The following is a 26,886-nucleotide window of genomic DNA, read 5'->3' as shown; positions in this document are numbered from 1 at the left end:
ATTTTGGAAGACATTTTGTAGAATCTGTTGTCAGGGCTAAAAGGATTAACACATTCTGTACGGGAACCCCTTTTGGTGTTAGCATTATGTTATGCTTTAGCTATTGAAAAATAGCAGATCTACAAGCTCATAGCGCGCCACCGAGTGGTGCGCTACGAGCTTGTAGGTCTGCTATTTTTGAAAAATCGAAGAACGACTGACATAGAAACATAGCTTTTTCAGAAAACTGTCAGAATTTAGAAGACATTTATAGAATCGTTCCCAGGGTCAAAAAGGATTAAGTAGGCGTAGCAGGTCAGGATGATGCTGCTGCTTTTCCCACCATGCAGTCTTTCCTGAGGAGAGAGAGCTCAGCGAGACGGTTCAGGCCCTCCAAAAAAAAAAAATCCCTCCCCTTGTCACACTTAACGCAAAGACGGACCCCCCTCTGCTGTGTAACTTAGTGGTACGGCCCACACACACCCCAGGGGACTCCAGGGAAATAAAAACGTAAACGTTATACTGGATTTAACCTATTCAGGACGGGAACGATTCTGTGTCACCTTTATAGCTTTTAACCATGATTTAAAACTTTTAACTGTTGGAAAAATAGCAGATCTACAAGCTCGTAGCGTGGCACTTACGAGCTTGTAGCTCTGCTATTTTTTGGGGGGGAAATCGTGAAAGTGTAGTGCAAATCTTTGAATATATATTCTTTCACCGCAGACACTTTTTTAAGTCAAATCTTTGCTTCTGCGGGGGAGGGGGGGGAAACAACATATTGTCCCTGAAACAACATATTTTTCAGATGGGGGGGGGGGCAATTACATATATTTTTTTGAGGTCCTTGACATGATAACCACTGACGTTAGAAACACGCATTTTTTCTGATTTGGAAGACATTTTAGTTAAATCTGTGTCTCGGGTCTCGATGGGATAAATGAAATGCATTAGCGTCCACACAGAGGTGCTTTTTCTTTATACGGAGAGCCTTGGCCGTGTCCAAGTGGCCAGTAAATCTATAGTGGGCCGGTTTAGAAGAGAGAAGGTGGATTATCTGGTTTATTAGCCGGGTTTTATGCCTGCCATATTTCAGGAGTTATGGATCTCAATATTCTCTCGTCTGAGAGTGCTTTATCTGTTTTCTTCATTAGTCGATGGCTTGTTGTACGCAGGCCAAAAGATCGAGACACACACACACACACACACACACACACACACACACACACACAGACACACACAGATTAGCCGGTTCCTGCGTTCAAGCGCCCCATGTGTTTGCATTTTAGTCACACATTGCGATCTCGTGGGGGCACTTTGAAGCACAGCACTCCTCCAGAGCACATCATAAAACGCCACAAGAAGTAGGTTTTCACATACTGTAGCTGTACCCCAAACACACGTGTGCACACACGCACGCGCGCGCGCACACACACACCTTCCACCCACCTTCCGTCCCCCTCCCTGTATCTGTGCAAGTGGTGTAACATAGTACTCAAACATTTTACTTGAGTAAAAGTATCAATACTCTGTGTTTCGAGTACAAGTCTGGACTTCAACATGTACTTGAGTAAAAGTTCAAAAGTATTGGCCTCAACGTTTATTTAGTTTAAGTACCAAAAAGTAAAATTACTCATTGTGCGCAATGTCCCATTTCCCAAGTTTTCAAATGTATAAAAATCGTTTGGAAAATAGCAGATCTACAAGCTCACAATTTTAACGGATGGGATCAAAAATGTTAAAACGTTGAATAACTCTTGATCTAAATCAATGCTTCCAGCTTGTAGATCGGCTATTTTCACTATGCAACCAATTGTAAAATGACTTATACTGGATCTCTTGTCCACTAGTCCCTTCCTAACATTTTAGTCTAGTTTTTATCTGTCAGTATATTTAGTCTTAGTTTAGTCATTGCTTAGTTTTTATTTAGTTTCCATTCGGTTTTCGTCAGTGGAAAAAATGTAGTCGACGGACATTTTTCGTCTTAGTTTCGGTCGACGAAATCAACACTATTGTCCACCACTGTGTGCAAGTGCACAGGGCGAGCAGTGCTCCTCCAGCACAAAGATGTTCTATGGTCATGCCTCCTCACGTTGTTCCCACTTCCAGATGTCCGTGGAAGAACCCCCGACATAATGCATAAGCGTCCTATTGTAGAAGCCCTCCTCCTCCCATCATCTGTACCGCGACACCCCCGTCCTATGGATTTATCACCCCTCTGTCCACGGCCCAGACAGACAGACAGACAGACAGACAGACAGACATGGCCTGTGACTAGCCTGGTTAATAAACCAGACCGAATCAGCCGTTGGCAAAAAAAAAATTGCCTGCCAGCGGATTAGGGTCTGGCGAGGCTCAGTAGCACGCCTCTTTCCTACAACCGAGAACAGGTCGGGCCAATCGGGACACGGTATGCAATATGGGCGGGCTTTGGTACAGTGACGTTCAATGCTTGAGACCTTTGACTGACAGTAGCTCTGACCAATTGCGTCAAAGAGAAAATGTTTGAACCCGCCCCCCGGGAAATGAAATCCAAGTGGAGCCAGCCCAGACTAATATACCGCGACAGTGTTGTGTGATATTAGTCTGGCTTATTAGCCAGGCTAGCCTGTGACCGTCTACATGGCGAGTCATTTACGCACGGCGTACTAAGTTTTAGATTCAGTTAAAGATGGAGTGCCACAATTTTTGTATTTTTCCAGTTTTTCATGTGTCTATGAGGTGACAGTACTTCATTAGACACCCTGGAGTCGTTTTTATTGTGCAATGATGTCTTCCCTTAGTGGTCCTTCCTGGAGTCAACGTGCCAATGAAAAAAACAGCAATATAGTGACATCACATTATCAGCCCCTCCCCCTTTATCATACAACTACAGCTGTGGGTGCGGCTTAAGTTCAGGTGGATCACCACCCATCACCACCCACCAGGCAAACCATGCATACTTAATTAACTGGTGGGCGTGCCCACCTAAAAACGACATTTTAACAAATACTGTACACTTTTTTTGAAAAACGTCTTCCTCCTTATATAACAATAAGACCCGATGATCATGTTTTAGGGTGGGAAAAAATCATGGCACTCCATCTTTAAAATCGGTGCCTACTAGAGAGTCTTCATCTTTGTTCGATATACGATGTGGATCTATGATATTGATTCTCAATTAAAAATGTAAAGGTCTCTCAGTTTGATAAGCATTAAGGCCACGCGAATCCCTTTTGATACAATGTTTATTTTTCTTCTTCTCTGGGACCCCATCTTAACACATTTTGTGCCCAAAACGTCTGTGGACGTCCTGGGTATTACCGCACGTGCATAGCCCAAGACGTCTGTGGACGTCTTTGGAAAAAAAAAAAAAATATATATATATATATATATATATATATATATATATATATATATTTTTTTTTTAATCAAAACACACTTTGGCGTTTAAATTAAATAAGAGCCCACGCAAAACTGCCCAAAATCACTTTCACCTAGAAAATCCATTCACATTTTTTATAATTCAGCTGACTGTGGAGACACATGCTGGAACTTTTTACTTTGAAATGTTTTATAGTTTCTGAGTTATTTAATTTAAACGCCAAATGCATTCTCAATGGCGAAAACACAAACTTTGGCACCACGTGTTAAAAAAAATATATATATATATATATTTATTTTTTTCCAAAGACGTCCACAGACGTCTTGGGCTATGCACGTGCGGTAATACCCAGGACGTCCACAGACGTTTTGGGCACAAAATGTGTTAAAACTGTAAAAATCCTCAGTGACTGATCATTTGAGCATGTACAAAATATGAAAGCTGAGTCAGCTGAGGTGGTTCGGGGATCTGGTTAGGTCGGATGCCTCTCAGGCGTCTCCCTAGGGAGGTCCTCGACGCACGTCCCACTGGGAGGAGACCCCGGGACAGACCAAGGCGCAGTTGGAGGAAACACATCGACTCACTGGCCTTGGAACGTCTCGGAATCCCCCAGGAGGAAGTCACTAATGTTGCTCTGGAGAGGGAAGTCTGGAGCACTCTGGTGGAGCTGTTGCCCCCGCGACCTTACTACGGATAAGCGGTTGAAGATGGATGGATGGATGGATGGATGGATAAATGGTTCAGTCTGTTTGTTGTACACGTAGAGTTGCAGACCCATAAGGGTCCATTTGGTTCCTAACTTATCACGCATTTTAACTGGGGACTCTCCGGTAGGTACCCTGACTGAGAACCAGCAATCTATGACACTCTACGCTTGCACCTTAACCCATTCTGGACGGGAACCCCCTTTGGTGTTTCAAGCTATAAGCATTGTGATGAACACACTCACGGTCATGTTACCCTCCTCATGGGTGACTTGAAAAGGCTGTCTAGTGTGATCTGAAAACAGAATTAGTGTATTTACTGTGAATGTACAAGACCTACACAGTAACTATACCATGTGAATGCATATAGGATATAAGATAAGTTCTCTCATTGTGGTTACCTGCTCTGGGTGTTGTTGGCAAGTCCGAACCTGTCCTTAGTTTAAAACGTTGATGCTATGCAAATATACATTTGTGTGATTTGAGTATGTTTTTGTGCCGTTTTCGGAGTTCCATGCGATGTATTTTCGTTCTGAATCGCCATGGTTTTGATCAGATGTACGTGACATGACATGTTCCATTAGGGATGCACCGAATGGGAAATTATTGGCCGAACCTGAATATAGGAAATGGTTGGCCGATTTTATATATATACTGTATATATACATATATACACACACACACACACACACACCAGTTTTTGTATCATTGCTGTCATGGCCGTACCTTTTGTTATCTACATGATAATGGTAAAAGACACGATTATATTTTGATCGTGTCATCACAACAAAACGGTATAGCTTACGAAAGGTAACCCTCCTTCTTATGACTATTCGGCTTCGGCTCTAAAATCAACCGAACACCGAATATTCGGCTATTTGGCCGAGTAGTTTTGGTGGCCAAATATTCAGTGCATCCCCAATTTTCACAATAGTCCCATGCCTGCATAGCTGCAAAGAAAGCAGTCCGTCCCCCCCCTAAGTTATTTTGTACATTTGGTGCTGCCGTGAGGCAATAATCGTCCACAAGGCGTTTTACGTGCGCAGGCCTCGGGCTCCACGGGCGTTTGTGAAGGCCAGTGGCCGCACGCACGTAGACGGTGTCGAGCTGTGCGGTCGTGAGGTTGTGTCCTCCGAGCGAGCGAGCGATGGAGGGCAGAGAGAGACGAGACTGGGTGGAACGAACGATGACGGCGGGCTGACAGGATTATTGGTTACAGGGTTAACACGGCCGACATGAAAGGCGTCCTCTGGCTCTGAAGATGAGTGCAGGGGCGTGCGTGATCCGTGCCGGCATGCTCTCTCTCTCTCTCTCTCTCTCTCTCTCTCTCTCTCTCTCTCTCTCTCTCTCTCTCCATAAATGACATCCACACGGCAGCGGAGCGCGCTGATGTCGAAGGCGCCGCAAGTTCAAAAAAAGAAAACGGGGCGGCGCAAAGAACAAAGAATCAATTCAGTAGGCTTATGTGTGGAGGGTTTATAATGAAGAGCCAACCGCAGACACCACATCCATACTGTATATGACCTTCACATCTCTTAAACCATTCTGGGCGGGAACCCCTTTTGGCGTTTTTAAAGCATTATGTTATGCTTTAGCTGTTGAAAAATAGCAGATCTACAAGCTCATAGCGCGGCACCGAGTGCCGCGCTACGAGCTTGTAGGTCTGCTATTTTTGAAAAATCGTGAAAATGTGCCTCAGATCTTTTAATATATTGTGGTGACTGGTACACACACCCAGGAGACAGAAGGACGTTTGCCTATTCCAAGGCTTTTAATCACAGAATTCATTTAACAGAATAGTACTTTCAGATTCACTTGCATGGCATGTCACAGTAGGGAGTTACAACACAGATAGTTCAGTTCCTTTGTTCGCCCACTTGATGGTGCTGGCGGGGCGCCACTGGACCTCGTCTCGGGACTGCGATCAAAGGTGCGTATATGACTTCACACAGGTTGGCATGACATTTACTCTCTCGGCAAGGAATGTGAATGGGTGAGTACAACTTAGGCCAGACACGCTCTCCGCAGAGCTGCCGGTTGCAAACGGGAACGCAGGTACGTGATCAAACAGTCTGTGCAGCTCTCGGCCTCTATATATAAGCACGGGAAGTATAGTGGATACTCAGCATTGGATGAGTGCGTCACTCCGCTTCCTCTGCTGTGTACTAAGGGGTTTACTCCGGTTCCATCCCGTGCATGTTTAGGTATGTGCTGTACTAAGGGATTTACTCCGTTTCCATCCTTATGTGCTCCTCTTTCCTCGTCCTCTTCACCAGTCAGTAATGTGACTGTCCGTCAGATAGGCGCTCACTGAGTGCGCCGTAGAAGCCTATAGTCGGACACAGGACAGGACACAATCAGTATAATATCTATTCACGTTTACACATAGAATGGGTAGTGAATCGTGGCGCTCGACTTACCGCCCAACTCGCCCGATAGCGTGCTGCTTCACCCCTGTTGGGCGGTGTTCTGCCATCGAGACACCACATATCCCCCCCCTTAAGCGCTTGGCTGGTGCGGGTCCCCCCCCCCCGTCCTCCTCGTACCGTCTAGACAGGGCGTCGGCGTGGGGGATGCTCCGCCCTGGCTTGTGTTCCACCTTGAACTTGTAAGCCTGTAGTTCAAGGAACCAGCGCGTTACGCGAGCGTTAGTGTCTTTGTTGGTGGACATCCATCTGAGGGGGGCGTGGTCGGTGAAGAGTGTGAAGGTCCTTCCCCAGAGATAGTATTTTAAGTGGTGCACTGCCCACTTCACAGCTAGACACTCTTTCTCTACGGTTGCGTAATTTTTCTCGTGGGGTAGGAGTTTACGGCTTATGAACGTGATCGGGTGCTCCTCGCCGTTAAAGTCTTGCGCAAGGACAGCCCCGAGCCCTGTCCCCGACGCGTCAGTGTGCAGGAGGAAGGGTTTTGTGAAGTCTGGCGCTTTTAAGACCGGCTCCGCACACAGAGCGGCTTTAAGCTGTTGGAACGCCTCCTCCGTCTCGGGCGTCCACTTCACAGTGTTAGGGAAATTTTTTCGTGTCAGCTCATGGAGTGGCCCTGCGATAGTAGAAAAGTTGTCAATAAACTTTTGGTAGTATGCCATCAAACCAAGAAACGACTTCACCTGTTTCTTGTTGGTGGGGCGGGGCCAGTCACGTATCCTCTCCACTTTCTTGTGCTGTGGCTTAATATAGCCGCGACCGATGGTGTGGCCGAGATAGTCAGTCTCGGTCAGTCCAACTTGGCATTTTTTTGCATTCGCGGTGAGCGCCGCTTTGCGCAGGGCACCTAGGACTGCCTCCAGATGCTCGAGGTGTTGGCCCCAGGTCTCGCTGTGGATGATGATGTCATCCAAGTAGGCGGCGCTATACTCACGGTGGGGTCTCAGTACCCTGTCCATGAGCCGCTGAAAGGTGGCCGGGGCTCCGTGGACACCAAAGGGAAGCACGGTGTATTGAAATAATCCGTCCGGCGTGGAGAAAGCGGTTTTCGCTTTGGCGCGGTCTGTGAGTCTCACTTGCCAGTATCCTTTGGTCAGATCCAGCGTTGAGACGAACCGGGCCGGCCCCAGCCGTTCCACCAACTCGTCGGACCGCGGCATGGGATACGTGTCGAAGAGGGAGACGTCATTCAGCTTCCTAAAGTCATTGCAGAACCGGAGCGAGCCGTCCGGTTTGGGCACGATGACGATAGGGCTAGACCACGGGCTATGGGATTCTTCGATCACTCCGAGCGTCAGCATCTTCTTGACCTCGTCTCTAATCGCCAGCCGGCGGGCCTCTGGTATGCGATACGGCCGCTGTCGAATCACTTTCCCCGGCTCGGTGATGATGTCGTGGCGGATCACATTCGTGCGGCCGGGGATCTCTGAGAAACGATCTCGATAGCGAGCCAGGAGCTCCTTCACATCCTGGATCTGGTTGGGGGACAAATCCCCCCCGATCGGTACCTCCTCCACATTCTGAGGGGAGACAATAGTTAGTAGAGCAGAGGGGGGGGCGGCTTCGGGCTGGTGCCACCGCTTTAATAGGTTCACATGATAAATAACCTCATTCTTGCGGCGTCCGGGTCGGCACACCTTGTAGTTGACCGGGCCAATCTTTTCCACAATTTCATATGGCCCCTGCCACTTGGCCAGGAATTTACATTCAACGGTGGGGATCAGAACCAGCACTTTGTCACCCACCTGGAATTCTCTCGGCGTGGCTCGTCGATTATAGACCCGGCTCTGCTCTTGTTGTGCCTTTTCCATGTGCTCACGGACGAGCGGCCATATCCTCCTGGCGCGCGCTTGCATCTGTTCCACATGATCTATTACGCTCCGATGTGGAGAAGGCTCGCTCTCCCAGGCCTCTCGAGCCAGGTCCAACAGGCCGCGCGGCTGCCGTCCATAGAGCAGCTCGAAGGGGGAGAAACCTGTGGATGCCTGGGGGACTTCACGGATAGCGAACATCACATAGGGAATCAAGCGGTCCCAATCCTTTCCATCAATATCAGGCAACTTTTTTAGCATCTTTTTGAGCGTCTGATTAAACCGCTCGACGAGCCCGTCAGTCTCAGGATGATACACCGAGGTTTTAATCCTTTTGATATTTAGCCACTTGTACAGGAGCGTGATCACTTGCGCCATAAAACAAGTGCCCTGATCCGAAATCGCCGCATCTGGAATTCCCACCCGGCTGACTAACATGAGTAGCTCATGCGCCACTGCTTTGGCTGTTGCAGCGCGCAGGGGAATGGCCTCGGGGTATCGGGTGGCGTAATCTACAATTACGAGAATATATCTGTGTCCCCGATTAGTTTTGGGCAAGGGTCCCACCACATCCATGGCGATGCGTGAGAATGGAATGTCAATAATGGGCAGGGGGATGAGTGGGTTGCGTTGGAACGGGCGGGGCGCCACTAGCTGGCACTCTGGACAGCTTCTACAAAAATCCTCTATCGCTTTTTTTGCTCCCGGCCAATAGAACCGTGCCATCACTCGCTCGTATGTTTTCTGGACCCCCAAGTGGGCTCCCAACTGGTGGGTGTGTGCCAGGAATAGGACGCGGCTCACATACTGCTTCGGCACAAGCAGCTGTTCTACAATCTCCCCGCCTCGATTTTTTGTTCCCCGGTATAACATTCCTCGTTTTACACAAAAATAAGGATAGTGTAGCTCACTCACCCCCTCCTCGAGCTGGCCATCGATAGCTGTCACTTGTCCGCGGGCGCCGCGGAGGTTCGAGTCCTCCCACTGTAGGGTGGCAAACTCGCCACGGGTCGCCGCCTCTCGGGGCTCGGCGTCCGGGAACTCGGCGAAGGGGTCCGGGCTCTCCGAGGCCGGGGGTCCGCGCGTCGGCACATCTGGCTCCTCTGCGAGGCTGTCAGGCGGGCTTGAGCCAGAGGAGGGGGAAGGCGCTCGATCGTCCTCTCTGGCCGAGCCGCCGCTGGGGTTCTCTCTGCCGCGGCCGCGGAATGCCGGGTAGGCGGGCCGTGCTGCGGTGGTTTGGCGGCGGCGGCGGGGTCTGTGTGAGCGGCGGGGCCGCGCCGCTCGTTGGCCGGGTTTCCAGTAGCGCTCGAAGAGAGCGCAGTCATAGCCTAATAGGAGAGGCACCGGTAGGTCGGGGACGACGCCGGCGGCCACCGTCGTGTCGCCGCGGGGCGTCTGTACCCGCACGTTGGCCGTGGGGTAGTGGCGTACGTCTCCATGGACACAGGTGACCGGGATGGTGACAGAGGAGAGCGCTCCCGCCAGGTCGGCGCGCACGAGCGTGACCGCGCTGCCTGAGTCCAGTATGGCCTGGGCGTCTGTGCCGTCGATTTTCACCGGTATAGAGAATTGTTGTCCTGGTTCGCTCTGGGTGTGCAGAGCGGTACGGGGGGCCTCTGACGTCACGCTCGCCATGGAAGCATCCCGGTCTCTCTCTGGGCAGGCCCAAGCGATATGGTCTATTTTTCCGCACACATAGCATTTGCGGGGTTTCTCTCCGCCTCGGGAGGAGCGCTCCGAGCCCCCGTCTCGGCGCTCGGTCTGCTGCTGCTGCTGGCCTCGGTTCGAGCGCCGGTCACGGCTGGGACGTTCTTCGGTGGCCGGTTTGCTGGAGGTCTCCCCGCGGGGAGTCTTCATCAGGTCGCAGGTGACCTGCCAGTTGTCGATCAGATCAATCAGTCTATCAACGGAGCCGGGGCTCACTTGTGAGGCGTACCTCCGTGCTTCGGCCGGCAGCGCCCGGATACACTTGTCGATGACCACTCTCTCCACGGGTGGCACGTCTCCTTCTCCGAGTAGCCAGCTGCCCGTGAGACGCATCAGCGAGGCGACCTGGCTCCGGGCGGGCTGGCTGGCGGCGAAGGACCAGTTGTGGAACTTTTGGGCACGCGCCGGCAGGCTGTTGCCCTGGCTGGCGAGTATGGCGGCTTTTAATCTCTGGTAGTCACGGGATTCGGCGATGGAGAGGTCGCTGCACACTTGTTGGGGCTCGCCGGTCAGGAATCCGGATAGTATGGTCCCCCAGTCCATGACCGGCCACCTCTCTCGGGCTGCGATCCGCTCAAACAGCTCGAGATAGGCCACGATATTGTCGTGGGGCGTCAGTTTGGAGAGGACATCCCCCGGCGGCCGAGACGCTGCATGGTCCCGTCTTAGGCTCCGTGCCATCTCTTGCACCGCTGCCTGTAGCTCGGCCTGATTCTGTATCAGCGCGGCGATGGCGTTATTCTGCTCCATCATGCTTGGGTTTTATTTAGCGTGGACCAGTCAGTGCCCGGATTCTCCACCAATTGTGGTGACTGGTACACACACCCAGGAGACAGAAGGACGTTTGCCTATTCCAAGGCTTTTAATCACAGAATTCATTTAACAGAATAGTACTTTCAGATTCACTTGCATGGCATGTCACAGTAGGGAGTTACAACACAGATAGTTCAGTTCCTTTGTTCGCCCACTTGATGGTGCTGGCGGGGCGCCACTGGACCTCGTCTCGGGACTGCGATCAAAGGTGCGTATATGACTTCACACAGGTTGGCATGACATTTACTCTCTCGGCAAGGAATGTGAATGGGTGAGTACAACTTAGGCCAGACACGCTCTCCGCAGAGCTGCCGGTTGCAAACGGGAACGCAGGTACGTGATCAAACAGTCTGTGCAGCTCTCGGCCTCTATATATAAGCACGGGAAGTATAGTGGATACTCAGCATTGGATGAGTGCGTCACTCCGCTTCCTCTGCTGTGTACTAAGGGGTTTACTCCGGTTCCATCCCGTGCATGTTTAGGTATGTGCTGTACTAAGGGATTTACTCCGTTTCCATCCTTATGTGCTCCTCTTTCCTCGTCCTCTTCACCAGTCAGTAATGTGACTGTCCGTCAGATAGGCGCTCACTGAGTGCGCCGTAGAAGCCTATAGTCGGACACAGGACAGGACACAATCAGTATAATATCTATTCACGTTTACACATAGAATGGGTAGTGAATCGTGGCGCTCGACTTACCGCCCAACTCGCCCGATAGCGTGCTGCTTCACCCCTGTTGGGCGGTGTTCTGCCATCGAGACACCACAATATATTCTTTCAGAGTGAACGATTTTAACTCAAATCTTTGCTTCTGGGGGAAACATATTTTCAAATTGGGGTCGGCGGCCAAATACACACAGTTCTGGGCGTCCTTGACATGAAATATTGAACACCACTGACATAGAAACATAGGTATTTCAGAAAACTGTCAGGATTTAGAAGACCTTTTTTTTTATTTCGACGTCAGGCTTAAATGGGTTAAGAAACAAACACACACAAACACACACGTGTGCATGTGTGTTTAGGAGATTATGATGGTTTATGCCTGTTGAAGTTTGTCTGACTGTGTTTTGTCTGACTGTGTTTTGTAGAACTGCGTGCGTGCGTGCGTGCGTGCGTGCGTGCGTGCGTGCGTGCGTGCGTGCGTGCGTGCGTGCGTGCGTGCGTGTCATTGTTAACCCTCCTCTCCACTTCTGTGTCTCCACAGTACTTTGAGGTTCCCTTTGACTCCAACATGAACCGCACAAAGAACCGGCCCCTCGTCCGAGGACAGATCAGGTACAGCGCCGTGCATTCATTCTTCTCTCCACCTACTAGCTATAGCTATAGCGATGGGAGATTCATCGGCAAACACATCGGTGTCGTCCCATTCTAGTTGGTTTTTTGAGTGGTGCAACCACTCCAAGGAACAGAAATGTCCGTGTTAACCGTGTGGTAATGTGTGTGACTATGGTGTGTTAATGTGTGTGACTATGAGTACCAGTAGGGGCAAAAGTGGCGCTGTTGTGCCAGAAACAGAGTGAGAGAGATAGTGCTGCACTGTTGCCTGTTAATGAGAGAGAGAGAGAGGGGGGGGGGGGGGGGATGGGGGGAGTTGCACCACTCAGTTCACACGGGTGTGATTTTTTTGATTAATCGGCATCGTCTTTACAGATAAACAACAAGCTCAAAGTAACAGCTTGAACAGATCTCCAAGCGCACAGTATTAAATATAAGGTGTTAAAGTTAAATCTGACTTGCCTAAGCCTGCAGTGCAGATACCCTGTTACCATGTATTTTTCAGAATGGACAAAATTATACACATTTTTCACACGGAATGAGATCATATCGACATCGGAAATATCGGTTATCGGCCATAACGGCAATTAATTACATCGGATATCGATATCAGCAAAAATGTCTCATCAGGGCCTGGGCCGTGGCTCAGCGGTCCAGGCACCTTGGCCGGTAGCCCGAGTCTGGCAGTGTGCCGCGGGTTCGACTCCCGATCCCGACGGCCTTTGCTGCATGTCCCCCATCTCTCTCCCCCATTTCGTGTCTGTCTCTCATTAAAAATATAAAATAAAGGCGAAAGCCGCAAAAAAAATAATAATAATACAAATTTAAAAAAAAAAGTCAGCACATCCCTACTACTAGCATCTATAGTTCCAATTTTGCTTGCAGTTGCAGCACGAGTCCCATAAAGCTTATCTCTCTTCTTGTCACATCAAAAACAAGCTTTTATTCTTTTGGTCGATAAAGAACTGCAGCGGGGATAGAAATGCATTTTTTTTTTCCTTTTGAGTAAATTAAATCTAACATTTCTGCTGTCATTTTTTTTAACCCATTTTGGGCGGGAACCCCTTTTGGTGTTTTAAGCATTACGTTATACTTTAGCTATTGAAAAAAAGCAGATCTACAAGCTCATAGCTTGTAGGTCTGCTATTTTTGAAAAATCGTGAAAATGTAGTGCAAATCTTTGAATATATATTCTTTCAGAGCCAACGTTTTTAACTCAAATCTTTGCTTCTGGGGGGGTCCCTGGAACTACATATTTTCAGATGGAGGTCGGAGGCCAATTACATAACATTTTGGGTTCCTTGACATGAAATATTGAGAACCACTGATACAGAAACAGAGGTATTTCAGAAAACTGTCATGATTTAGAAGGCATTTTTTTAATTTCGACGTTAGGCCTAAATTTGTTAAAGATAATATAAAACCTCCATTGATCCCAGTGGGGGGAACTCGGGTGTCATAGTGGCAGAAAACAGTAGTCAGAGCAATGCAGAGGATTAGATAAAGGTAGAGGCTGGGTGGGTACAGCAGTGGTTCCCAGACTTTTTCACGTAAAGGACCCCCAAATTGACACTTATTAACCAGCAGACCCCCATTTGAGGAGATATGCCAGGGACCCCCCATAAGAGAAGAGTTTTACGGCTCTAGCAGTTTAATTTAATTTCAAGGACCCCCAGTTTGACATGCATTAGTCTACAGACCCCCCATTCAATGGCGTGTCTATCTCTGGGACCCCCAATTTATATTGTAAAATCAATGTTAATTTAACTCTTAAAGGAGCATTCAGTGATTTGGGTGATTTGGAAAACCACCCAGTCCGCCCCGGTAACAAAATGTGCACATGCACGCTCTACAGTGGGGGGAAGTGCAACAGGCCAACAGCATGTGCACAAAGGCTCGCCCACACTCGATCATGATTGGAGGAAGGCCCCTCTCATCCTGATTGGATGAAGGCTTTGCCACCCGCCACCAAAACTGAAACTAGGGTTTTTTGACCCCAGGGGCTCACTGGGGACAGGGAGGAACTCCTTATATGGTCAGCACACTCTATAGTAGGGAGGATTATCAAAAAAATAAGTGATATTTGAATGAAGTGAAATCACTGAATATACCTTTAAGAGTGTACAAAATGGAACCAAATGGACCCGTTCCAAACTCGACCCAGCCTATACGTATCCACGCGCCACCCCTAATGCTCACGGCAACGGGGGTCACAAACTGGAGTATGAATTGGTCTTTGCAAAGCAAGAGGAGAGTCAGAGAAGAACCAATATAGAAAATAATCAAATCAAAAACTTTTTTTGCCCACCAGCAAGTCTGTTCGTCCAAAGACTTTGGATGTTGGATGTGTTTTTATATATACTGTCGCTAAACATTCCTCCTCCCTTGGCTGAACTATTCGCTGATGAAGATTCATTTGGCAGCGGTGTGTGTGTATTCTTCTGGGCAACGTTTCAAGTTTGATTAACATTTCAACCTGACAAAACGAGACACGAAATGAGCTCAGGAAATGAGCAGGGGCTCCAAGACGCGCACACAATATTCGTCGACTACCTTTTTTCACTGATGAAAACTAAGTGGAAACTAAATGAAAACTAAGCTATGATGACTAAAACTAAGACTAAATATACTGACAATTTCGTCAACAAATAAAAACTAGACTAAAATGTTAGGAAGGGACTAGTGGACAAGAGATCCAGTATAAGTCATTTTAGACTTGGTTGCATGCTGAAAATAGCAGATCTACAAGCTCACAACGCGTTGCAGTGCGACGCGTTCGTGGGCGTGTGCACGAAATGAGCATGCGCGCAACAAATTCACAGGGACCGCGCTCACGGAAATTACGCTTGCGTCGTCGCTCCGTAAAAAACGCAGGTCTCATTGGAAATGAACTATAGGCGTGTTAAATCGCTTCACGTTTTGAAAGGACCCCTCATCATCCCATAGAGTATATAAAAGGATAGAGACTGAACTGGCGCGAAGCTCCGCCCCCCCAGCTATTCATGTCAGTGGAAGTTGCTCAGTGGCGTTTTGAAGCACCCGGAAGACTGCCGGAAGTACCGTCTCAGAACGTCTACTTCCGCATTTGACCACCAAATTTTGGTGGTCAAATGCGGAAGTGCAACCGAGCGCTCAATGTTAAAGCCCAGCTGCACGGGGTTTCCCGGTCATGAATCCATGGGTCCGCCTGTAGTCCCTCCTCCTGCCACTAGGGCCCAGTGCTTCAACGTTGAATAGCCTCACTGGCCCCTTGCATCATCCTCATCGTCAGCAGGCCCTCCCTCCTTTTGTCCGGGGGCTTTGGCATGGCGCCGTGTACGTCCATCCATCCATCCATCCATCCATCCATCCATCCCCACTCCTCCTCCTCCTCCTCCCAGTGAAACGTGAGCCCAACGTCTCCATGTAATAACGAGGCAGTGCGTTTCTTTTTTGCTCGGGCCCATGTTAATAATATAATGAAGTGGTTTACACCTTAAATAATGCAGTAGTGCTGCTGAGCGCTACTACTACCCCCAGATCCATTTACACTGAGCCTGTCCTGTCTGTCTGTCCACTATCATTACTTATTATGGAGACGGCTCCACTCCCTGGGACTCTGTTTATACTGTTTATACAAGCTCATAACGCGGCACCGAGTGCCGCGCTACAAGCTTGGCGATCTGCTATTTTTGAAAAATTGTGAATGTGGCTCAAATCTTTGAATATATATTATTTCAGAGCGAACGTTTTTACTCAAATCTTTGCTTCTGTGGGGGTCCCTGGAACAACATATTTTCAGATGGGGGTCGGTGGCCAAATACAGATAATTCTGGGGATCCTTGACATGAAATATTGAGCACCACTGACATATAGAAACATAGGTATTTCAGATTCACATTCAGATTTTTTTCATTTTGATGTCGGGCCTAAATGGGTTTTAAAGTATAGGGTAATTCAATGCAAGCAGATTGTCTCAAGACACTTTACAATACATGTTAGAGCAGTGACCCGACATAGTCCCACCCTGAGCAAAGCAAGTTGTTTTTTGCAACGAAATACTATTCTAGGTGGTGATGCTTGTGATGTAATGTACATGATATCATGGGGCGATGTACAATAAATATATGGTAAGTGGTGCATTTATATAGCGGGTTTTATCCAAAGCGCTTTACATGGATTGTGCATTACACTCACCCATTCACACACACATTCATACACCTTTACATAGATTGTGCATTACACTCACCCATTAAATCACACATTTATACACCTTTACATAGATTGTGCATTACATTCGCCCATTCACACACACATTCATACACCTTTACATAGATTGTGCATTACATTCACCCATTCACACACACATTCATACACCTTTACATAGATTGTGCATTACATTCACCCATCCGCACACATTCATACACCTTTACATATATTGTGCATTACACTCACCCATTCACACACATTCATACACCTTTACATAGATTGTGCATTACACTCACCCATTCATACACCTTTACATAGATTGTGCATTACACTCACCCATTCACACACACATTCATACACCTTTACATAGATTGTGCATTACACTCACCCATTAAATCACACATTTATACACCTTTACATAGATTGTGCATTACATTCGCCCATTCACACACACATTCATACACCTTTACATAGATTGTGCATTACATTCACCCATTCACACACACATTCATACACCTTTACATAGATTGTGCATTACATTCACCCATCCGCACACATTCATACACCTTTACATATATTGTGCATTACACTCACCCATTCATACACCTTTACATAGATTGTGCATTACACTCACCCATTCACACACACATTCATACACCTTTACATAGATTGTGCATTACATTCACCCATCCGCACACATTCATACACCTTTACATAGATTGTGCATTACACTCACCCATTCACACACACATTCACACACCTTTACATAGATTGTGCATTACACTCACCCATTCATACACCTTTACATAGATTGTGCATTACACTCACCCATTCACACACACATTCATACACCTTTACATAGATTGTGCATTACACTCACCCATTCAATCACACATTCATACACCTTTACATGGATTGTGCATTACACTCACCCATTAAATCACACATTTATACACCTTTACATAGATTGTGCATTACATTCGCCCATTCACACACACATGCATACACCTTTACATAGATTGTGCATTACACTCACCCATTAAATCACACATTTATACACCTTTACATAGATTGTGCATTACATTCGCCCATTCACACACACATGCATACACCTTTACATAGATTGTGCATTACACTCACCCATTAAATCACACATTTATACACCTTTACATAGATTGTGCATTACATTCGCCCATTCACACACACATGCATACACCTTTACATAGATTGTGCATTACATTCGCCCATTCACACACACATTCATACACCTTTACATAGATTGTGCATTACACTCACCCATTCACACACACATTCACACATTCACTTGGACACTATAGCCTGGGGTCCACCTATATGCTTTCTATGGCATAGGCAGCTCGCGGCAGGATCCGCCGGGAGAATCTATACGCAGCTGCGCAACATGAGACTAATTAATAATTAGAGCGACAGAGAGAGGAGTGTGCGTGTGTGTGTGTACGCGTGTGTGCGTCAATTTAACAAGTTTGCAGACGATCAGAAATCGGCAGAGAGTGATCGGTGTTTTCGCTACTGCAAATAAAAAATAAAAACGTCTGGGTTTCCGAGGATACTTGGACACTATAACTCTGGGGGGAACCCGGGATCGAACCCGGGAACCTCGCGGTCCCATCCGGACCGATCTAGCGGCCACTCTGCCCCCCTGACACTCAGGTCGGGGCGGTACGGTAGTTCTGACAACGAGCACAGGGATCAGGCTATAGTTACACTAGCTGCTTCAAAGACCCAGTTAAACCATAACAGACGGCCTGTTTAAAACAATAACTATCAGGCCTATAGTGGAGACATAACATAGTATGTAATGTGTAATTATTCTGCAATGTGCTCCTCAACTCCACTTTCACTGTTCGAAACGTCAAGCACACACCCAGGTGGGCGGCCATCTGCCCGAGGGATATTAATTTGTTGAAATTAGCGTTAAAAAGTTTTTTTTTAAAAGAAAAAGAAAAGAGTCTTGCGATATGTAAGGGATAATATCTGGCTAGGTGGTCATTGTCGGGAGATAATTCACCGACAGGGAGTTTAACCACCGAGGCGAAGCCGAGGTGGTTACACTCCCTGAAGGTGAATTATATCCCGACAATGACCACCTAGCCAGATATTATCCCGCTTATTACATGGCTAACTAACATAAATGAATACATTGACCCAAAACACAACAAAAAAAGTATTCCATAAGTTCGCGCTGGCTGCGTCTGCCCAGCTGCAGGGCTGCAGCACTGTCGGAAAACAAGGAAGTAAGTTGATCAAATAGAATCAATTTTCGGGTCCTGCTTCGTCTATTTCTCGCTCAAATGTTTTCCAAAACCTTTGTAAGAGCAATGTTTAGCTGTAAATGACATTGTGTGTCACTAGTGTGTGTGTGTGTTTACATGGCTGTCATGTGGGAAACAGCAGTAAATCAAGCGGGGCGCAGCTGGTGCTCAGAGGGTTTGATTAGGCAGTGGTCTGTTATACAGCGGAGCGGTCATTATTGACACATAATTCACCGCTGAATTAAGCGATTGACCAATCAGAATCAAGCATTCAACCAAGCCATGTAATAAAGACTGTTAAGTATCCTTGTCTCTCCGGGACTTTATTAAACAGAAAATGCATTTTCAGTTTGGGATACCTATTCTACTCTCACAGGATAAATAAGTTGATTTGGAAGGGATGACAAACAACATGATCAGACAAACTGGAGAAAAAAAATAAGCTAATAAATTGATACTCTCCTCCTGGTGATTGGCAACCCGCCATTGAAGAGTTGGGGAGACAGACGCCTGTTGTTATTGAACAAACACTATAGCAATGATTGCTATCCGAATATAGTGCTTTACCTTTAAACAAAAATGTTTTTGTTTTAAACAAAAAAAACACAAAATTTACAAATTGTAACTCAGAGCATTAGTGTTATTAGCGTCCATTTGTGAAATGAAAGCAAGTAAAAGTGATGTCTCTCTCTCTCTCTCTCTCTCTCTCTCTCTCTCTCTCTCTCTCTCTCTCTCTCGTAAAGAGGAAATACATTTTCAGGGAAGGATGTCAATTTCATCCAATCGTGGAGAGAACTGATACAGGATGAGCATAACACAAAAAAGAGAGCAGAAAAAAAACTCTAACAGTGAAGCTGATGGTATGTGCCGTTCTCTCTCCTGATATTAGATTTTTTAAAGTATCCTAACAAAGAAACATTTTGTTATATCCCTTGGCTTACAACCACCTTTGCATCTACCCATCCGTTAAGTCAGAGAGTGTTGTGTACAACCACCAAATGGGACCCATTGTTTGTACACAGTGAGTGTAATGGCATGCCAGCCTGCACACCTGGTTGGTGGAACACCAGGTGCAACACGAGCCTGTCGCCCGGTACGTGTGTGTGTGTGTGTGTGTGTGTGTGTGTGTGTGTGTGTGTGTGTGTGTGTGTGTGTGTGCGTGTGCGTGCGTGTGCGCTGCTAACTCCCCTGTTTAAGATGGTAGATAACCTCTCTCTGTGGTCGCTCGGTGAACCGTGCATGGCCACGCTCCTCTACCCTAGTTTGACTCCGTAACGTAACCCGATAGGCCTGTTGTCTCTTCTGCAGCGCTGTGGCCTGCCTGTCTGTCTGCCTGCCTGCCTGTCTGTCTGCCTGCCTGCCTGTCTGTCTGCCTCCCTGTAGCACCGTGGACTGCTTTACATTCGCTCTCATACCACCACGACTGTGGCTCAAGAGGTAGAGCAGGTCGTCCAATGAGCCATGGGTCGGCGGTTCGAATCCCGGCTCCTCCTGTCTACATGTCGAAGTGTCCTTGGGCAAGACACTGAACCCCAAATTGCTCCCAATGTGCTGGTTGGTACCTTGCATGGCTTCCGCCGCAATCGGTGTATGAATGTGTGTGTGAATGGGTGAATGTAATCTATGTAAAGCGCCTTGGATATAGGCGCTATATAAAATGCACCATTTACTATATAAAATGCACCATTTACCACCACCAAGGCTTGGGATCCTTTAGGATTTGTTTAGTGATCTTGTTGTCAGTCGGGCACACTGTTGGCTGTCATGGCTGCCAGTTCCCACCCGATGTCGTGTGGGAGTTCAGAGTGATCCAGACCGCACCGAGTAACCGCTAGCATACATAAGGTCTTAAGAGTAGGACTCAAGTCCAGGATGTACAGATACGGAGGAGCACGGCAGTCTACGTTGTGTCCTCCGAGGAGGACGATGCGATCTCCCACCATGCAACAGCACATACCAACCATTGGACAGGGTCCTTTCCCCTTGGTCTCAACCTTCTTCCAGGAGAAGGTCTCCGGACTGAATTTCCACATATCATCGATTCCGGGGTTCCGTTCCCCGTTGCAGCCTCCGAACATGTACAGCTCTCCGTTGTAGGTAAAAGATGAACGACACTCGCGTCCTTCTGGAAGCTTTGCGGTAGGTGTGTCCAGCCAGGCGTCGGTTTCCGTGTCAAACACTCTGACGTCGTCGTAGTTGGCCCCCTCGCTGTCCCAGCCCCCGAGTACAAACAGCTTTGTCCCGACGATGGTGGCAGAGTGACCCGCTGATCCGGGTGGTGCAGTGCCTCTGGTGTTGGTCAAGGACCAGAGCATTGTGCTGGTGTCCAACTTGTAGACGTCGTCGTAGCAGATTCCAGTATGCAAGTCGTGTCCTCCGTGGATAAACACGGCCTTCTCCAACACACAGGCCGAGTGGGCGGTCCTCGGCTCCGGAACAGTCCCAGAAACCCTGGGTTTGAACCACGTGTGGGCGTCCACATCAAACGCATAAATCACAAATGCACGACGACCTCCCCAGATGTAGACCGTGTTGTCTACCAGCACGGCCGTGCGGCCCCAACGTTGCCTGACCGTCTCCGGAAGCACTGGAGGCAACTTCTTCCAGCGTAAAGACACTGTGTTGAAGACATGGACATCCATCTGATCTGTGAGGTTGTCGTCGGTCCATCCATCCCAGGCTCCAAATGAATAAAGCTGGTGCCTCACTGCTACAGACGCATTTGGCCCTCTCTTTGGCCCGCCGGCTTTGGAAATGGTCCAACAAAACATTGCCTTGTCTGTCTAGTCTGTGTTGTTTTCTCTGACCCTCCCTCGCTCTCTCTCAACATCTAGTGCAGTATAGTTTTCAACACAGCTGCATCATCTTATAGATGTGTGAAATCAAATCCCCACGCAACACAAACTGTTGCCATGCACGGCCTCAACGACGCCAATTTGTACGTCTATCCCTATCTGTACCTTTCTGTTACTTTAGTTTAAACAGCTACGTTTCAGCATAGCAGTCTTTCAATTCAGAATGGTGACAGAAGGAAATGAGAGCTCTGTTTACCACACAGACCATGTGCTGGCCGAACCAGAGAGGAGCATGCCGCTGGCCTGCGTGCTACATGCTACGCTGGAGAACATCAGACACTAGAGGAGCATAGCAGTGAACAGGGCGGCTGTGGCTCAGGGGTATAGAGTGGCCGGATGGGAACCGCAAGGTTGCCAGTTCGAACCCGGGCTCCCCCAGGGTTGGTGTCAAAGTGTCCTTGAGCAAGACACTTGAACCCCTAATTGCTCCCGATGGCGCAGGTTGGTGCCTTGCATGGTTTTCTCTGTCATCGGTGTATGAATGTGTGTGTGAATGTAATGCATCTATTTAAAGCAAATTGAACATTTACCATGTATCACCACAAATGTGATGAGGTGTGATTTTGGATATGTGGCTATGGCCGAATTTAGCGTGAGTGTTTTTCGTGCAAAACTAATGCTTGCAATGGATTCAGAATCATGAAAAACCCTTAGTTTGACACGCCACATGCTACTTAAAGCAGCATGAAATGTTGAAATCTTTGGCCTTATGTAGTTTGTTAACGGTACCCCCAACTTTCAGCAGCTGTCACAAAGTTTCCCAAGGGAGTTGGGTTGGAACAAATTGAGAGGTGATGGTAGTCAACTTCATAAACACACATTTGTGAAGATAGCCTAGTGGTAAGCATTCATTAGCAGATTTCTCTTAAAGGACCACTTCACCACTTTTCAACCTATCTTCATATAATAGGTCCTCACTAATAATCATGAAAGAAAATGGCGCAATTTTTTTCTACTCAGTCTGTGTCTCATAGGAGGGCTGTGGGAAGTTCAGAAACCGTCCTCCAGTGACATCATCGATGGGGAATACAAGCTAATAGAAACTGCAGGCTTTCTAGTCCTGAAAAGAAGTTGCAATGCGAAAATGGAAGCCATCGTTCTCACAGTAATGAAAATCTAAACATTTTTGTAAAAAAATCTTGTTTAAAAATAAATCTGCCTAATGATGATGTCACTGGAGGACGGTTTCTAAACTGCCCACAGCCCTCCTATGAGACACAGACTGAGTAGGAAGAAATCGTACCATTTTATCATGATTATTAGTGAGTACCTATTATATGAAGATAGGTTGAAAAGTGGTGAAGTGGTCCTTTAACTTCCCCTAACTAATTGCATTGGGCAGGAGCCTGTCTCCTGTTTCTGTAGCGTGAGGCAGCCTAATGCCTAAGTACATGTATCCCCCAGCTATGCATGGTGTACTGTACAAGCACACCCTCTGGGCAGCCAATCCAGCCCCTTGGAAGCATTGCTGAGTGCATCGGGTCCCATTTTCATATAGTCTTTAGTACGACCCCGGCTAGGGGAATCGAACCCCTATACCCTCCTAATCTCAGGGCAGGACGCTTTTAACCCATTTCGGCCTGACGTCGAAATAAAAAAAAAATCTTTTTAAAATGTATTTTTTTCTGAAAAAACCTCATGTTTCTATATCAGTGGTTCTCAATATTTCATGTCAAGGACCCCTAGAATTATATGTAAATTGGCCACCGACCCCCATCTGGAAATATGTTGTTCCAGGGACCTCCCCAGAAGCAAAGATTTGAGTTAAAAACGTTCGCTCTGAAAGAATATATACTCAAAGATTTGCGGGACATTTTCAGGATTTTTCAAAAATAGCAGACCTACAAGCTCGTAGCGCGCCACTCGGTGGCGCGCTATGAGCTTGTAGATCTGCTATTTTTCAATAGCTAAATTATAACATAATGTTTAAAACATTAACATCCCGCCCAAAATGGGTTAACCACGAGGCCAACTGAGCCGGTTTATGTGTAGCTAGCATGTACACGTATATACGAATGTTAAAACCACACTGAAACAACGTGTTATGCAGCAGCAACGAAAGGCCCATCTCTACAGGCCTCTGAATGAGCAGATGACAGGCTCCACGGTGTGCTTTTGAGAGAGAGAGAGAGAGTTATGGGCTCTCAGCCATCTTCCTTTTAGGATTCCTCATGCCTGGGTGTGGGAAACGTGCTGTTTTAAAAAGAGGGACACTCGTATGCTGTTGAGTTGGTGATTGAGGAAGTCCTCCTGGTTCTCTAAACAACGGCCCTCTTCTCCCCCTGCCTGGCTCTCAGCCCCTGTCCCTGCTGAGAGCTGCCTTTTGACATGACAGCCAAACACACTCTGTGTGTGTGTGTGTGTGTGTGTGTGTGTGTGTGTGTGTGTGCGCCTCTCACTAGCACGCACGCTCACACACATGCACGTTGGTTTGTATTTTCTATACTTTTGGAGACATTGACGCTTTAGGAGTACAGTTTTATGGAGGCCATTTTTTTACGATTGTTTGCCATTTTCTTTATCGTAACAGAAACGTTTAAAATGCTTCTAGATCGGCTCGTGGATCGGCTATTTTTGGTGCATAACGTAATATATATATGACAATGTGTCCTTATTTCTGAAATTCCTACTACACTTGTGGGGACATTTGCCCCTCACAAGTAAAGTAATAAAAACACGCATGCACGCAACACACACACGCACACGCACACACCAGATAAACCTGTGTCCAGACACAGACCATCTGGGAGGCTGGACTACCTTGTCAAACAAGCCATCAGGAGCCCACATTCTACACATCTCTCTCTATCTTCTATACGAGGAGGAGGAGGAGGAGGAGGTTCCGTCACACAGTGCCTCTCAGCCTTCAGCCTCAAGGAGACTCGTGTTGATGTATAAGAGCATGGATAACGGAGACTAGTCAAGCAGGGGGCTTGACTAGATTTAGTCTCAGGAAGGACTTGTGTCTGGGATGAGTTGTTATTATGCTGTGTTGTTTTTGTCGACTAAAACTATGACAAAAATAATATTCGTCAACTTCCTTTTTTCACAGACGAAAACTAAATGAAAACTAAGATATGACGACTAAATATATTGACAATTTCGTCAACAAATAAAAACTATAGACTAAAAAGGTACTAGTGGACAAGAGATCCAGTGTAAGTCATTTTACACTTGGTTGCATGCTGAAAATAGCAGATCTACAAGCTCACAGCGTGTAAAATTCTGACGGCATCAAGGCCCGCCAAAATACATTTTAATCGACTAAATCAACTGTAGATTTAGTCGACTAAAACTAGACTAACACTCCAGGCATTCCAGTTGACTAAAATGTAACTAAAACTAAATTAAACCTATATTCAAAAGACTGAGACTAAAACTAAAATCAAAATATGCTGCCAAAATCAACACTGCTGTTATGATTTAGTGCAGAATTCTTATAATTGACTATAGTCTAACTGTAGGTGAGTAGAAGACAGCAGATATTTAGGAACATGTGATCGGAATTGTCCTTATGCTTAACCCATTCTGACCTGAGATCAGATTCTAAAAATGTCTTCTACATCCTGACAGTTTTCTGAAAAAGCTATGTTTCTATGTCAGTCGTTCTTCGATTTTTCAAAAATAGCAGACCTACAAGCTCGTAGCGCGCCACTCGGTGGCGCGCTACGAGCTTGTAGATCTGCTATTTTTCAATAGCTAAAGCATAACATAATGCTAACACCAAAAGGGGTTCCCGCCCAGCATGGGTTAATTATATTGTTGTGCTAACTAACTTACTAAAAGCGAACCTCTTTTAAGTCCTGCTTTGTGCTTCATCGTACGATGGTGTCACGTGGTGATTTGGAACATCTTTTGACACTTTTCCAAAATAGGGACGCCAAGTTTAACCCATTCTGAGCGAGAACACCTTTTGGTGTTTTTAAAGCATTATGTTATGCTTTAGCTGTTGAAAAATAGCAGATCTACAAGCTCATAGCGCGGCACCGAGTGCCGCGCTACGAGCCTGTAGGTCTGCTATTTTTGAAAAATCGTGAAAATGATTCAAATCTTTGAATATATATATATATGTTTTAACTCATATCTTTGCTTCCGGGGTGTCCCCGGAACAACATATTTTGAGATGGTGGTCACGGCCAAACAATTTTGGGGGTCCTTGACATGAAATAGTTTGAGAACCACTGACATAGAAACAGGGTTTTCAGAAAACTGTCAATGTTTTAGAATTTCTCAGTTCTAACTGGGTTAAAGTAAGTACAGTATCGGTGAAATCCAACTGCTCCCTGTTTCGTTGCCCTCTCAAGTTTCAGGATGCGAGACAGAGAATTGATTCTATCATGAAACGGTTGAAAAAGGTTTTGTCTTATCAATTCTCGCGGGGCCTGACGTGACATCATGTCTCGAGAAGCAATATTTAGTTAAAGTTGCAGCTACGAACAAAAAGCACAGTAAGAGTATAAGACAGTATAGTAGTGCAACGTCAAAACACATTACCGTTATGAAATATCATGTGATGATAACTGAATATCTGATGGGCATGTGCATACTTGCCGATACCAATACCAGCATTTTAGGCTGTGTATATAGGCAGCTTTTTTCCGATTACTCACGGTATTGGTATCGGGAGACAGCTCTTAAACTGTTTAGGTGCCACCCACGAGATCACGAGATGAATCTAACCATGTACTGCCACCACCGAGAAACCGAGATTTTTTGAAATATTCAATATTATAATATTATTTTTTTATTTTTTTATTTTATCCATATTCCTCTAATCTGGTGTGCAGGTGATGACATGCACATGACATGCACAATAGAATTACATTTTCTATCTTTCATTTATAATGGGGACAGTGGCACCCAGGACCAAAACTGGTGTCCACCCCCTGGCACTTAAGGAGTTAATAATTGTCTGAAGATGCTCTGTCCGTCTGTCCGTGCATCAGTGAGCCAGTCTGTCTATAGTGGGATTATCACACATCATGTCATGACTTCCATCATCCTGTACGGACGTGCCGACAACAGCCCAGAGAGCTCCCTCTCTCTCTCTTCCCCCCCCCCCCCCCCCCCCCCCCCCAGTCTCCACCCCATTCCGGCTCGTTTGTTGTGGGACGGAGGATGTCGAGCATAGTTTGAGGTCGCTGCGTCGCGGCGGCGGTTTTTGGAACGCTCCTTGTCTCGTGAGAAGACAGAGAGAGGAGACAGAGAGAGAGAGAGAGAGAGACAGAGAGAGAGAGAGAGAGCACCAGGGCCGTAGATCATAGTTTGATTCCACTCTCCTGGCGTCATGCCGCCGAGCGAGTCGCTCGTGTTTCCGACCGTGCAGTCGAGACTGCCGCCGCCGCCGCTCCGCCAGCATGAGTGAACGTCGCCATGTGTAATGGGGGACCCCCCCCCCCCAAAGAGCTTCCTGTCTCCATCCACATCTGATCACGTAGGCCAGTGGTTCCCAAAGCGGGGTCCGGGGAACC

The 26,886-nt window shown here is 47.1% G+C and overlaps 1 protein-coding gene across 1 annotated transcript in view; it reads left to right on the top strand.

Annotated features, from left to right (window-relative positions):
* Positions 1-26,886, top strand: part of LOC306915148 (protoheme IX farnesyltransferase, mitochondrial-like) — a 110,251-nt gene that overhangs the window by 77,450 nt on the left and 5,915 nt on the right. The window contains exons 6-7 of the mRNA XM_079492397.1: positions 12,011-12,081; positions 21,104-21,168. Coding sequence (XP_079348523.1) covers positions 12,011-12,081; positions 21,104-21,168 — 136 coding nt within the window. The remainder of the gene's footprint in view (positions 1-12,010; positions 12,082-21,103; positions 21,169-26,886) is intronic.

Source organism: Electrona antarctica (assembly GCF_951216825.1).
Source record: "Electrona antarctica genome assembly, chromosome: 22".
NCBI lineage: Eukaryota > Metazoa > Chordata > Actinopteri > Myctophiformes > Myctophidae > Electrona > Electrona antarctica.
The sequence above is the reverse complement of the archived record's forward strand: the minus strand, read 5'-3'. Positions and strand labels throughout refer to the sequence as shown.